Source organism: Dreissena polymorpha, chromosome 7 (genome assembly GCF_020536995.1).
Source record: "Dreissena polymorpha isolate Duluth1 chromosome 7, UMN_Dpol_1.0, whole genome shotgun sequence".
In the NCBI taxonomy this organism is placed as follows: Eukaryota; Metazoa; Mollusca; class Bivalvia; order Myida; family Dreissenidae; genus Dreissena; species Dreissena polymorpha.
Window position 1 is genome coordinate 45,825,702 of NC_068361.1, and position 12,254 is coordinate 45,837,955.

The following is a 12,254-nucleotide window of genomic DNA, read 5'->3' on the forward strand; positions in this document are numbered from 1 at the left end:
TGCCCCATGCAACGTTTGATTTTAAGTTTAAGATAAGTTATTACCAACTTGTAACTGTGGCAAACAGTGACGTTTATTTCATTGGTGGAATTTTTTATGACAACTATCATTTAGAAGACTCTGGTCAAGCACTGAATGACGTTTTCTGGTACGATATCAAGTCAGTTCGTTGGGAGAGAAAAAGTTCCATGAAAACCAGACGATGCTGTTTTTCGACTACAGTTATAAATGAAAACATTTTTGCAATTGGTGGCAAACCGACGTTTCCTCGAGGTACTCCCACGACATCGGTCGAAATGTACAACTCTTCTTCGGACACGTGGATAAACATGACGCAACTTCCGGTTCCGTTGTATGCGCACGCGTCGTCCGCTACAAAAGATGCTATTTTTGTTTTCGGTGGAAAAGACGATGATGATGACTACTTGGATACTGTTTTCCGTTATGACATTTTGCGCGATGCTTGGTTTCTGATTGCCACTCAAATGCCAAAACCACGGGCATTCCCTTCGGCTTTCACATTTAAAGCTAAACTCTACGTTGTAGGCGGGATTTCGTTGCATGAAAACATACTCAGCGTCAACATATATGATCCGGACAAAAACAAGTGGAGTTTCGGACAAGACTTTCCGGAAGAAAGGAAGATCACTGCGGCGGGATATTACGATGGAGCTATATTTGTATGCGGAGGCGTTCGACAAATGAGTGTGATTGGGCGACGTAGTCGCCAGATAGAATCACGTGACCTGTACAAATTTGATATCCAAAGCAACACGTGGACAAAAGTTGTGAAGCTTGTTCAATACGGAAACACTAATAACATTTCCTTCGCATTTTTGAATGTCAGACATTTGACAGAAAGCGAATTCGTGAGCACAGCATAGGTTTACATGAATACATTGAATAGAGATGTGACATATCTGTCCATATTATTTCTTTTAGTGAGGTTGCCGTTTTGTATAATAAAACATACAATGATATTGAACATTCTGGCACATTTGATATTCCGTTTATTAGTATAATATTTGTATACTACTGCTTATCATAACTTATTTATAATGGACGTCAATAAAGGTTTTTAAGTTAGTTTATTAAACAATCATCTTTATTGTGTGCATATTATTTAAGATACACAATGTATTCTTAGAAACAGTGTCGATGTCGTGTTGTCTAATAACTTTGCAACGAGATTTAAATGGTGATGCATAAAGCCACTCTGACATAGTCGGAACCCACGGTGCACGTTCGAATTCGTTGTCACTACCACGGACTCTAGATTACACGGATAAGAAACGGGACCGTTACGCCAAATATCTTGTTGTGTCTAAGTCACGTGACCTTGTCGTAACTATCGATCTTTTATCGAAGCGCCGAGGTTATACATTTTGATGTACCCACTCACGTATTTTGTTAAATTATAGTTTCATTTCTAGGCCGATTTTGACAAATTATATATCATTAGAAAGCTTACGTAACGTAGTTTTCAGATATATAAATATATATTAAGTTTTTCTTCTGATTTCGGCAGCCCGGCGAGTTATAACTTTAACTTTTGCAAATATCATACCGTTTTGGAGTTTTAGAATCTAGATTTACGGTTGACATGTTCGTACTTTATACCAATTTGTAGCGTTTATATTTGGAGTTCAGTTTTAAAAATTACATTTTGCTTAGGAAAATAGAATTCTGTATATGGTAGAAAAAAATGGTTTAAACATGAAAGCAAGTAAGGAATAAAGGCGGAAGAAAGTAGCGCGCGGTCCTAACGAACCGAACTGATGCTAAGGTCTTGGCGATTATGCTTTTGTTTAGATACCGGCCATTGAATTTCCTTTGCCATGATTATTATATTTTTTATGGAATATATTGAAATATTTTGTTCTAGAGACATATCAATAAAGCTAAGTATTAATGAAGCTTAATAAATTAACTAGTTCAGCTCTTGATTATAACACAGAAAGGGTGTTAATTTTATGATGAAACAGCGTATATAGCGGACCATCTTGATATTTTTCGGCTTTGCATACTTCAAATATAATGGGTGTCAAAACATTCATCGTTTATTGTTTATTATCAAAAAGGTAATTATGTAAAATTATATGAAAGGTTATTAACCATAAATTTATCAATTAATTAAAATTATTTAAAGATTATTGAAAATCACGGTCAACTGTCTATGCATGTATATTGAAATATCTTTATAATTTATCAGAGTTATAAATATATAGAATTCTAAATTATAACTCTGTATTATTTGTATTTTTTGGAAAGATTATTTAACCCCGTTGTGGTCAAATGAGAATGCTGTTTTTAATCATGTTGTTCCGTACACTACCATACACTCTTTATAAGACTACGAAATGACGGAGTTTTTTTACCGGTACCCGCTTAATACGTTAAATGTTATTAGATTTTTAAAATGTTTAAAATGTACATGTATAGGTATTAAGCACATATAATTATTATGATTAAGCTGGCTGACATCTATACAGTATTTAGTTTATGGCAATCTGTATGGGAAGATGACTTTAAATGTTTTCAATACGCTACATATCTTATAAACGCAAAATTGAGTATTTGGCATTACATTACTCCAAGAAATGACCACTAATACCACGAGAAGACATGGAGGTATCATAAAAAGTGTAAACTGACCAGACATTGCCACCTGTGGTTAGGGACCAATATACAAGTATAGGTCCCTGCTGTGGCGTATGACACCATAGTGTTATTTAGTATTGGTCGGCACAGTATCTGATCATAACGAGATAATTGGTTTGTGCTGAAGACAGGGGCAACAAAACCACAGATCTATCAATAAACAAGATTATTGAGATATCTTTTATTGAACACCGCGATAAAAATGCTCAAACCACGGACTCTATATTACACGGATAAGAAACATGGCAACATTTTCAGAATCATCACTGCTATATGTGTAATCACCTAACAATTCGTCTAAAAATAATTTATATATTTGAGTTGAAGACGATGTACTGTTGTATAAGTCTGAATAAACTATCTGTCTGCCTGTCTTAATTTAAGCCTTCATCGTCCTAGTGAAAAAAATCTGATTTTGAATAGTTGGACATGATACCCTGATGTCAAAATACGAAATGACCCGCGTAACACCGACCGTGATTTTCAAGAATCTTTAATAAATTGATAATTTAAGGTAAATAACATTTCATATAATTATAAATTATTACCTCGTTGATAATAAACAGCAAACGATGAATGTTTTTGACACCCATTTTATTTCAAGTATGCATGCAAAGCCGAATAATATCGAGAGGGTCCGCTATATACGCTCTTTCATCATAAATTTAACACCCTTTCTGTGTTATAAACAAGAGCTGAAATCGTTAATTTATTAAGATTCATTTATAATAAGCTTTATTGATATGTTTCGTGAACAAAATACTACAATATATTCCATAAAAAAAATATAATAATATGGCAAAGGAAATTCAATGGCCGGTTTCTAAACAAAAGCATAATCGCCAAGACCGTAGCATCAGTTCCAGTGCGTTAGGAACGCGCGCTACTTTCTTCCGCCTTCAATCCTTAATTACTTTCGTTTTTAAACATTTTTTTTTCTATCGTATACAGAATTCTATTCTCCTAAGCAAGATGTAATTTTTGAAACTGAACTCCAAATATAAACGCTACAAATTGGTATTAAGTACGAACATGTCAACCGTAAATCTAGATTCTAAAACTCCAAAACGGTATGATATTTGCAAAAGTTAAAGTTATAACTCGCCGGGCTGTCGAAATCAGAAGAAAAACTTAATATATATTTATATATCTGTTTACTACGTAACGTAAGCTTTCTAATGATATATAATTTGTCAAAATCGGCCGAGAAATGAAACTATAATTTAACAAAATACGTGAGTGGGTACATCAAAATGTATAACCTCGGCGCTTGTAGAAGATCGATAGCCACAACACAGTAAAACGCGCGGTGGTAAAACATAAAATGCGTATTTATTGTGTTTAACTCGCTATAAATCCATTAATAACAACTAAAATATACTAAAAGTTATATTTTTTGAAAGAGGAATTTATTAGCAACAAGATAACGTATAAACCAATAAAATCGGATGAATAGTTTTTGCATAAGATTGAATTTACTACAGTAAGGGTCAAATAATCGATTCATCTCCTATCAATATACACTCCGTGTCACTACATAATATACCGTGGCTGAACTGGCTGACACAATTTTACTTTCATAAAATGTGTTAGCCAACTAATAGCCAATTAATTACGTACTCTTCTCTTTTAAAGACTCATCAAATGAAATCTAGTTCAACGATCATTTGATAGGATACTTGTAAAAACGATAAAAGTGAAAAGTTAAGGGTACATATGAAAAGGCGAATCCCGCCTGCCAGTAAAAGTTGAAATAACGTTTCATTTGTTAAACTTCCGTGTAGAATAGTTAATATTATAGCACTCGGTGAACGCTGGCTTTTTTCCCGCTAATTTAAAGGTGGTACTTATAAAATTTACCAAAACCCATGGGGTTATGTATAATGTCGTTCAAATCACCCTAGTTTCAAATCTTCTGTGAGTATGCCAATATACATGCGATACAAGTGCTTACAAATTGGTTTGTACCTAAAGATGAGTTGATTTCCGAATAATGTCTATTGGACTTAGAAAGAATACGTGATTCATTTAACCTTATCCTCAATGGTCAATAAAAAAAGCGACGATGGCATTCAGAAAGCTGGGGACTGATTCTGTGATTGATCTAATTCTATTTATACAAGTATGGCGTTTATACTGCCTTCGTCAGATTTGTGTGATGATTCCAGATCACACTTCTCAATGTGCATAGACTTAAATGTGGTCCGCGGAAGAATTAAATAATTTCCAAATACGCATATCAGATCCAGGGGATAAGCATTTTGAACTAAATTAAACGATGTTAATAATACTAATTATAATGAATGAATGAATGTATAAAATCTCGCAAAAAAGACATAATGGCGACAGATGTTAAGCAGAAGCGTCTAATACACAAGTCGACGTAAAGGAAATAGCATTTCCCATAAAGCAAAGATCATAAGCAAACAGGCAAGATGAGAGGCGATGACTGCGGACACGATGAGATATGTCTAGTACAAATACTCGTACATTTTAACCATATTAGACGGACCTATGCGTGATCATAAATTCAATAGCGTATTGTACATTGGCCAACATCTTTCGTGACACCCACTCATATTCTAGGTTCAATTCAATCGTCTTACTACAGAGCCCAGTTTGGTCATCATTCTCATAAGACGTTAAACAGATGTGCAGTATACTAAAAGCTTTACATAGGGTGCGCAAATTACAGAGTGGTGATGGCAACGATAAAGTGTACATTTCCGCATTCATTACCCTCTGTACTCCTCCACCCGTCCCATCCAAAGGTAGTTAGCGTGGGGCTATGATATTAATTAGTGAAAACATCATTTTGAATGATAAATAATCATATTATAACGAAAAATTAAATTTTATGAAAAAAATTCACTATCAAATATATATATAACAAGGTATGCAACTCAAAATCACCCCAAAACGGGGTGCATCGCTTTGAACAGCTATATCTTCATCAATTGTGCAGCGATTTTCACGATCTCGGTCTTATTCAACGCAGAAATGAATGTCCTTTCTGGAAATGTATACATGTATGTCTTACAATATTTTTACAAATGCTGGATCAACTTTTAAGAAATAACACGATACACAACTCGCATGACCCAGTTGACAATGATCATGCAGACTTTAAGACTGAAATCTTCACGGAGTAAAGGGCATCTTCCCTACAAAGTTCATGTACCTCGATACCATAATTCAATAAAACGTATGAAAAAACATTATAACCGGTCTTGTCGTTACATTATGCATCAAGGCTAACTGTCCAGCGCCGTTTGAAACCTTTGTTTACATACATTTCAACTAACTGACATTTTAAACATACGAGTGATTGCATTGGTCCAATGCGGAGGTGTGTCTTTACAACTGGAGCTTTCATTCATACAGACTGCATGATTATTGTCAAATGGGTCATGCGAGTTGTGTATCGTGTTATTTCTTAAAAGTTGACCCAGCATTTGTAAAAAATATTGTAAGACATATACATTTCCAGAAAGGAAATTCATTTCTGCGTTGAATAAGACCGAGATCGTGAAAATCGCTGCACAATTGATGAAGATATGGCTGTTCAAAGCGATGTATCCCGTTTTGGGGTGATTATGAGTTGCATACCTTGTTATATATATATATATTTGATAGTGTTTTTTTGTCCAGAAAAGTTAATTTTTCGTTATTATATGATTATTTATCATTCAAAATGATGTTTTCAATAATTAATATCATAGCAACACGCTAACCACCTGTGGTCCCATCCCCACTCATTAATATTTGTGCTATGCTTTTTATTTGTAAATAAAAGTTGAACAGAATTCAGAATTGAAATGCAGTAAATGCATTTTTCCGCCCATATCATGGTCGAGTACCAAACTAGAAGCGGTTTTGCGGTTTACGAGAACGCAAAATAAAGGTTTACTTTAGCCACACTGAGCTGTTCGGTGTAGTAACTTGTGAAAATTTGGCGTGAAGGAGCATGCGCCTGACTTGGACTGAGCCAAACGGTGTGTGTAAGGTTTATTATTTTTTCCTTACAGATATTTCATAACGTTTTGTTTAATTTTGTTTATCAAATTGTGTGTTTTTATTTTATTTAATCAATAAAGATAAATGATTGTTAGTTATAAGATTAATGTTCACATTTCAATACACCTGAACAGTTAAATTTCCCATCCCCCAACATGGACCGTCCCTTGATGTTTCCTGTGACGTAAGCTGACCTTCATCACGCCTGTTCAGAAAACGGTCGTTGGTACCATCAGAAGAAGTAAGTTGTCATTTTTATTTTAGATCAGTGACATTTCTCCCTTAAATTTTGTTGTTGTTTGGGATATATATTGTCTGAAATTGGTTTGATTCGTGGCACAACAGGTTGCGATCGCCCTTACCTTATAATCTGAAAATAGTAAAAATCAAGGTGACAGTTCGGTCATTGTCATCCTTTGCAAGTTTCATTTTTGCTCTGATAAAATCTTAAATTACAGCTACATTTGTCAAATCAAGCTTATAAGAATAAAAGTTTGTACACTTATAAATCATTTGTGTATGTTTTTATAATCGAATTGTGTGCAATAAACATTTTTTCATTCAACGAACAAATGACGGTCAATTCGAATCAAGTTCAAATTTTGATTTAAATTGTGTTTCAAGTGTAATGTGGTATCTTGTTTGGATAGAATGTTCATATTCCAATATTGCATATCATATAATGTATCATTTGGTTTTAGTATAGTTTTTAATGCAAACCATTTACTTTAGTTGGGTGTGAAGTGTAGTGTTATATAACAACTTAGTGTTATATAACAACTTACATAAATATTTAAATTTACATTTAAACAGATATGTTTTTATACTATCAATATTGGAATATTTTTACTCCATGGACTCAAAAGCCATTTATCTTCTTAATTAAGTTTGAATGAAATTTACAAATGTAAGTTTTAAATAAGGTCTGCTTGTAGTATAGTAATTAGTTCCCTGGTAATCTGTCCGGCAAAATAAGTTTGTTATAAAAATCTATTTTTTCCTATTCAGATGGCAGATATTCCAGTTGGTGATCCTGAGAAAGGCAAGAAGACATTTATCCAGAAATGTGCCCAATGTCATGTTTTGGCAGCTGGGGCAGCCCATAAAACTGGACCGAACTTGAATGGTATTTTTGGCAGAAAAACCGGACAGGCCCCCGGCTTCAACTACACTCAAGCAAACATTCAAAAAGGTAATGAAAAAACACTCTGATTACATCAGTTTACAATGCTGTCATATTTTTGTATTCTCGTTGCCTGCAAGGTGATTTTGTAAGGAATTTTTTGAATGCTTATCCCAATAAGGGAAACAAAACCAAAGTTCAAAGTTTAGGGAAGACAAATCACATTTCCAGACCAGAAGAAAGTAATTTTGTTAAATCCTATTTAACAGTCAGCTTGATTTATACAATTTAATAAAAAAATAGCCAGACACTATGTAAATCATTTTGTTGTCAGTACTTTGGAAATAACCAGTATGATGTTTCTTTTAAAATAAATTAAAATGCTCAGAAAGGAAAGAAGGTAAACCCCTATAATATCTTATCAACAATTTAAAGTTACCTGATACATGTTCCTTTGTTTCTATTCACAGGTATTATCTGGGACAGAGAGAACTTGTTTACATACCTCGAGAATCCCAAGAAATTCATCCCAGGGACAAAGATGGTGTTTGCTGGTATCAAGAAAAAGAACGAGCGTGCTGATCTGATTGCATATCTGGAGCAGGAAACCACGAAACAATAATTTTAATTCATGTTAGACCAATTATTTAACATGTACATTTTTGCCTTTTTCTTTGAAATTTTGTTATCAAATTGACAAGTGATGTTTGGGAGATTAGTTTGTTTATCAAGAGATGACATTAATATCTGAGACAGCTATCTATACCACTGGTTGGACACTTATGTGAACGTATTTATTATAAATGTGTGATTTTTGCTTTTTTAGTAATAAATATTTTTAAAGACGGTTGTGTATTGGTGTTTTTGCTTTATAATTAAATATGTGATCAGAGGTTTTATAAAGTGATTTTTGAAAAAAAGGTGTGTGATTCTCACAGTGATAGGGGAATTAGATTTTTAATTATGCAAAAGCTATAAAAAAATTAGTGTGTTTGTCAATATTTTTGTAAAAAAAAATAGAAGGGTGATTTACCCAGCTCACTGGCAATTATAAAACCCTAGGTTTTGAATTTTAGAATTTAATACTATCTTGAAAATACAGACTTAATGAAATGTATTGATGGGAGATGCAAAGGCAGTAAACATTCACTTCCAGAACAAAATCCACTGCGTTATTGTGTTTATTTCACTTAAAGCAATAATTTATATTGATCAGAAGATAATAAGTAACAGCTGAAATCTCAAATTAAGATCCGGGCTTATTGGTACCTCTGTTTGCTTATATAGCCAACAGCTATCAGTTAACCAAATGTGTCTTAAGACATAGGAGATGGCAGCCAACAAATTCCACTTTTTAAACTAATTTAAGTTTTATGTGTGACTTTGGCCTTGTATCACGAACATACTCATCAGTTACTAGTGTTTTCTCATTTTTATGCCCCCGGTAGGGTGGCATATAGCAGTTGAACTGTCCGTCCGTCCGAAAAACTTCGTAACATTGCCCATAACTTTTGCAATATTAGAGAAAGCAACTTGATATCTGACATGAATGTGTATCTAATTGAGCTGCACATTTTGAGTGGTGAAACAACAAGGTAATCCTTCAAGGTCAAATATATGGCTTCAAAGCGGCGCAGTAGCGGGCATTGTGTTTCTGACAAGCACATCTCTTGTTTTGTGATGTGTTTGACCATCATGCCGAAATTGGTGTTCATTAACGCTTTTTTGATTTTAAGGAGGAATATGTACATATTGGTATAGCAGAGATGTGAGATTGTTTGTTGGTTGACCGACATTCTTAATACTCAGCTGAGAGGATATACAATTGTCTTAATAGTATTCCGAGTTCAGAAAAAAGGGAGAATGTTCTGCATGCTGCACCCTTGATCTTTGATGTAAAGAGATGGGTGTTAATCTTATAATCTGTCTTTTTTTTTGCTTTATGTTTTACAGCCTTTGTCTATTGGATTGGGAAAAAAACGTGATAAACCATGAAACTGGGAAAAATGAAACATTATTAATATAAATATAAATAACAGCAGTATTCAAATTGTTTATAAGTGCATGTTAAATTGCATTGTAAAATGAAAACAAGACTATTGCCAAGCAAAACATGTCCCCTACCGGCAGGATCCAGAAAAGTGTGACAGACTCACGCACTGACGGACACACTGAGCGTAAACCTCAAGTTCCCTTCGGTGAAACCGGAAGGGACAATTATAAAGTGTCACTGAATTATATCCCTGTATAATAAACCAAATATTGAGTTTTTTGGAAAAGTTTTGCATCTTTTTCGGAAATTTTGGTCAGATTTTTGGGAAATAATGTTACTTTTTGCCAGTGGGAAAAAGCTTGAAAGAGGCTGCAAGTATTGGCATAAAAATTACTGATAATGATTAACATTTGTGCCTAGTTGGATTTGGCTGCTTATTGAACAAACATTATAAAGATTTGGTTAAGATCTCATTACAACTGGATGAGTTAAGAGAACAGAAAGGATTGTGTAACCCTTTTCAAAGAAATTTAAAAGCAGTGACTCCGAAATGGCTTGTGAGATTTGGGTTGATATTTGATATGGACTCCCATTTGATGCTAACCAGTATGAACAGTTTCAGAATGTATATTGACAATCCAATTATAACTTTTTTAGTAGAGACTGGAAACAAAACAAGAGGGCCATGATGGCCCTGAATCGCTCACCTGACAGAAGTTTTACTATGATTTGAGTACCCAGGTTTTTTTTTTGGCCCGATTTTATAGCCGAAATTCGGCTATGTTCCCAATCCCAAAAAGTATACTTTTTTCCCAAAATGTGGCAAAAAATTCCCAATTCCCAAAAAAAAGATTTTTTTTTTTTTAGAAAGAAGTATCTAAATGCATATTTTATCTCAATTGTAATTCAGTTACATCTAACAAAGTATTATATGATTTTGTTCTTTTACTTTGAATGATTGTAAAGAGTTATATCAAATTTAGAATTTCCCTAATCTGTGGACCTTTCGTTTGGAATAAAAAGGCTAATGAATTTATTTTCCCAATTTCATGAAAATGCCGATAAAATTCCAAATTCCAAAGCCATGGGCTATCTTCCCAAAAAGTGGAAAAAAAAACCTGTGACCAGATGACCTACTTTATGCCCTCAGATGAGCCATATACAATCCCAAGCCAGATTTCATCAATTAATACATTCTGACAAAATTTCATTTAGACTTGATGAAAACTGTGACCTCTTTCATCTACACAAGGTTTTACTAGAATTGGCCTGGTGACCTAATTTATGACCCCAGATGACCCATATACGATCCATAATCAGATATGATCAAGATCAACATTCTGACCATATTTCATTAAGATCAGATGAAAACTATGACCTCTATTGTCTACACAAGGTTTTTCTATGATTTGATCTAGTGACCTAGGTTTTGACCGTAGATGACCCAATACAATACCAACCCAGATTTCATCAAGACTAACATTCTGGCCAAATTTTATTAAGATTGGATGAAAACTGTGACCTCTACTGTCTACACAATTTTTTTAAACTTTGACCTAGTTTTTTACCCTAGATGACCCAAATTTGATCCCAACCCAGATTTTAACAAGACAAACATTCTGACCATATTTCATTAAGATCTGATATAAACTGTGACCTGTATTATCTACACAATGTTTTTCTATGATTTGACCTAGTGACCTAGTTTCTGACCCCAAATGACCCAAATACAACCCCAATCCAGATTTCATCAAGATAAACATTCTGACCAAATTTCATTAAGATTGGATGAAAACTGTGACCTCTATTGTCTACACAAGGTTTTTTAACCAGGTTTTCCGAAGGAAAAAACTGGTTATTAGATTGGCGAATGCGGGCGGGCTGGCTGGCTGGCGGAATAAGCTTGTCCGGGCCATAACTATGTCGTTCATTGTCAGATTTAAAAATCATTTGGCACATTTGTTCACCATCATTGGACGGTGTGTCGCGCGAAATAATTACGTCGATATCTCCAAGGTCAAGGTCACACTTTGAGTTCAAAGGTCAAAAATGGCCATAAATGAGCTTGTCCGAGCCATAACTATGTCGTTCATCGTCAGATTTTAAAATCATTTGGCACATTTGTTCACCATTATTGGACGGTGTGTCGCGCGAAATAATTACGTCGATATCTCCAAGGTCAAGGTCACACTTTGAGTTCAAAGGTCAAAAAAGGCCATAAATGAGCTTGTCCTGGCCATAACTATGTCATTCATTGTGAGATTTTAAAATCATTTGGCACATTTGTTCACCATCATGGGACGGTGTGTCCCACGAAAGAATCACGTCAATATCTCCAATGTCAAGGTCGCCACGACTAAAAATAGATTTAAAAAAAAAAAAAAACTTACAAAGGGGGTTATTTTTTTTTGGTCATTTCAAAAGTTCAGTTTGAGTTTTCTCCCTTTATCAGATTTTTTT

At 34.2% G+C, this 12,254-nt stretch overlaps 2 protein-coding genes and 1 long non-coding RNA gene across 4 annotated transcripts in view; all 3 read left to right on the forward strand.

Moving 5' to 3' along the window:
* The window catches only part of LOC127838588 (kelch-like protein 41a), a 5,180-nt gene extending 3,940 nt beyond the window's left edge, over positions 1 to 1,240 (forward strand). For both annotated transcript variants that reach the window (XM_052366416.1, XM_052366417.1), the window contains exon 3: positions 1 to 1,240. This exon is cut by the window's left edge and continues 773 nt beyond it. In XM_052366416.1, the coding sequence (XP_052222376.1) occupies positions 1 to 884 (884 nt within the window). In that variant the 3' untranslated portion in view covers positions 885 to 1,240.
* A 5,566-nt stretch (positions 1,241 to 6,806) lies between these two features.
* Positions 6,807 to 8,648, forward strand: LOC127839251 (cytochrome c-like). The gene is made up of 3 exons (XM_052367533.1): positions 6,807 to 6,919; positions 7,687 to 7,870; positions 8,272 to 8,648. The coding sequence occupies exons 2-3, from the start codon at positions 7,687 to 7,689 to the stop codon at positions 8,421 to 8,423; spliced, it is 336 nt and encodes a 111-aa protein (XP_052223493.1). The 5' UTR covers positions 6,807 to 6,919; the 3' UTR covers positions 8,424 to 8,648.
* Positions 8,649 to 11,616: 2,968 nt separating this feature from the next.
* On the forward strand, positions 11,617 to 12,254 carry LOC127838995 (uncharacterized). Its single transcript, XR_008030097.1, has 2 exons — positions 11,617 to 11,810; positions 11,973 to 12,254. It is a non-coding gene; the product is annotated as an uncharacterized LOC127838995 (long non-coding RNA).

Bases quoted from the DNA above. Each gene is read 5' to 3' on its own strand.
- LOC127839251 (XM_052367533.1), top strand. From the start codon at position 7,687: ATGGCAGATATTCCAGTTGGTGATCCTGAGAAAGGCAAGAAGACATTT. The intron at 7,871-8,271 runs GTAATGAAAAAA...TTCTATTCACAG, and splicing joins TCAAGCAAACATTCAAAAAG to GTATTATCTGGGACAGAGAG.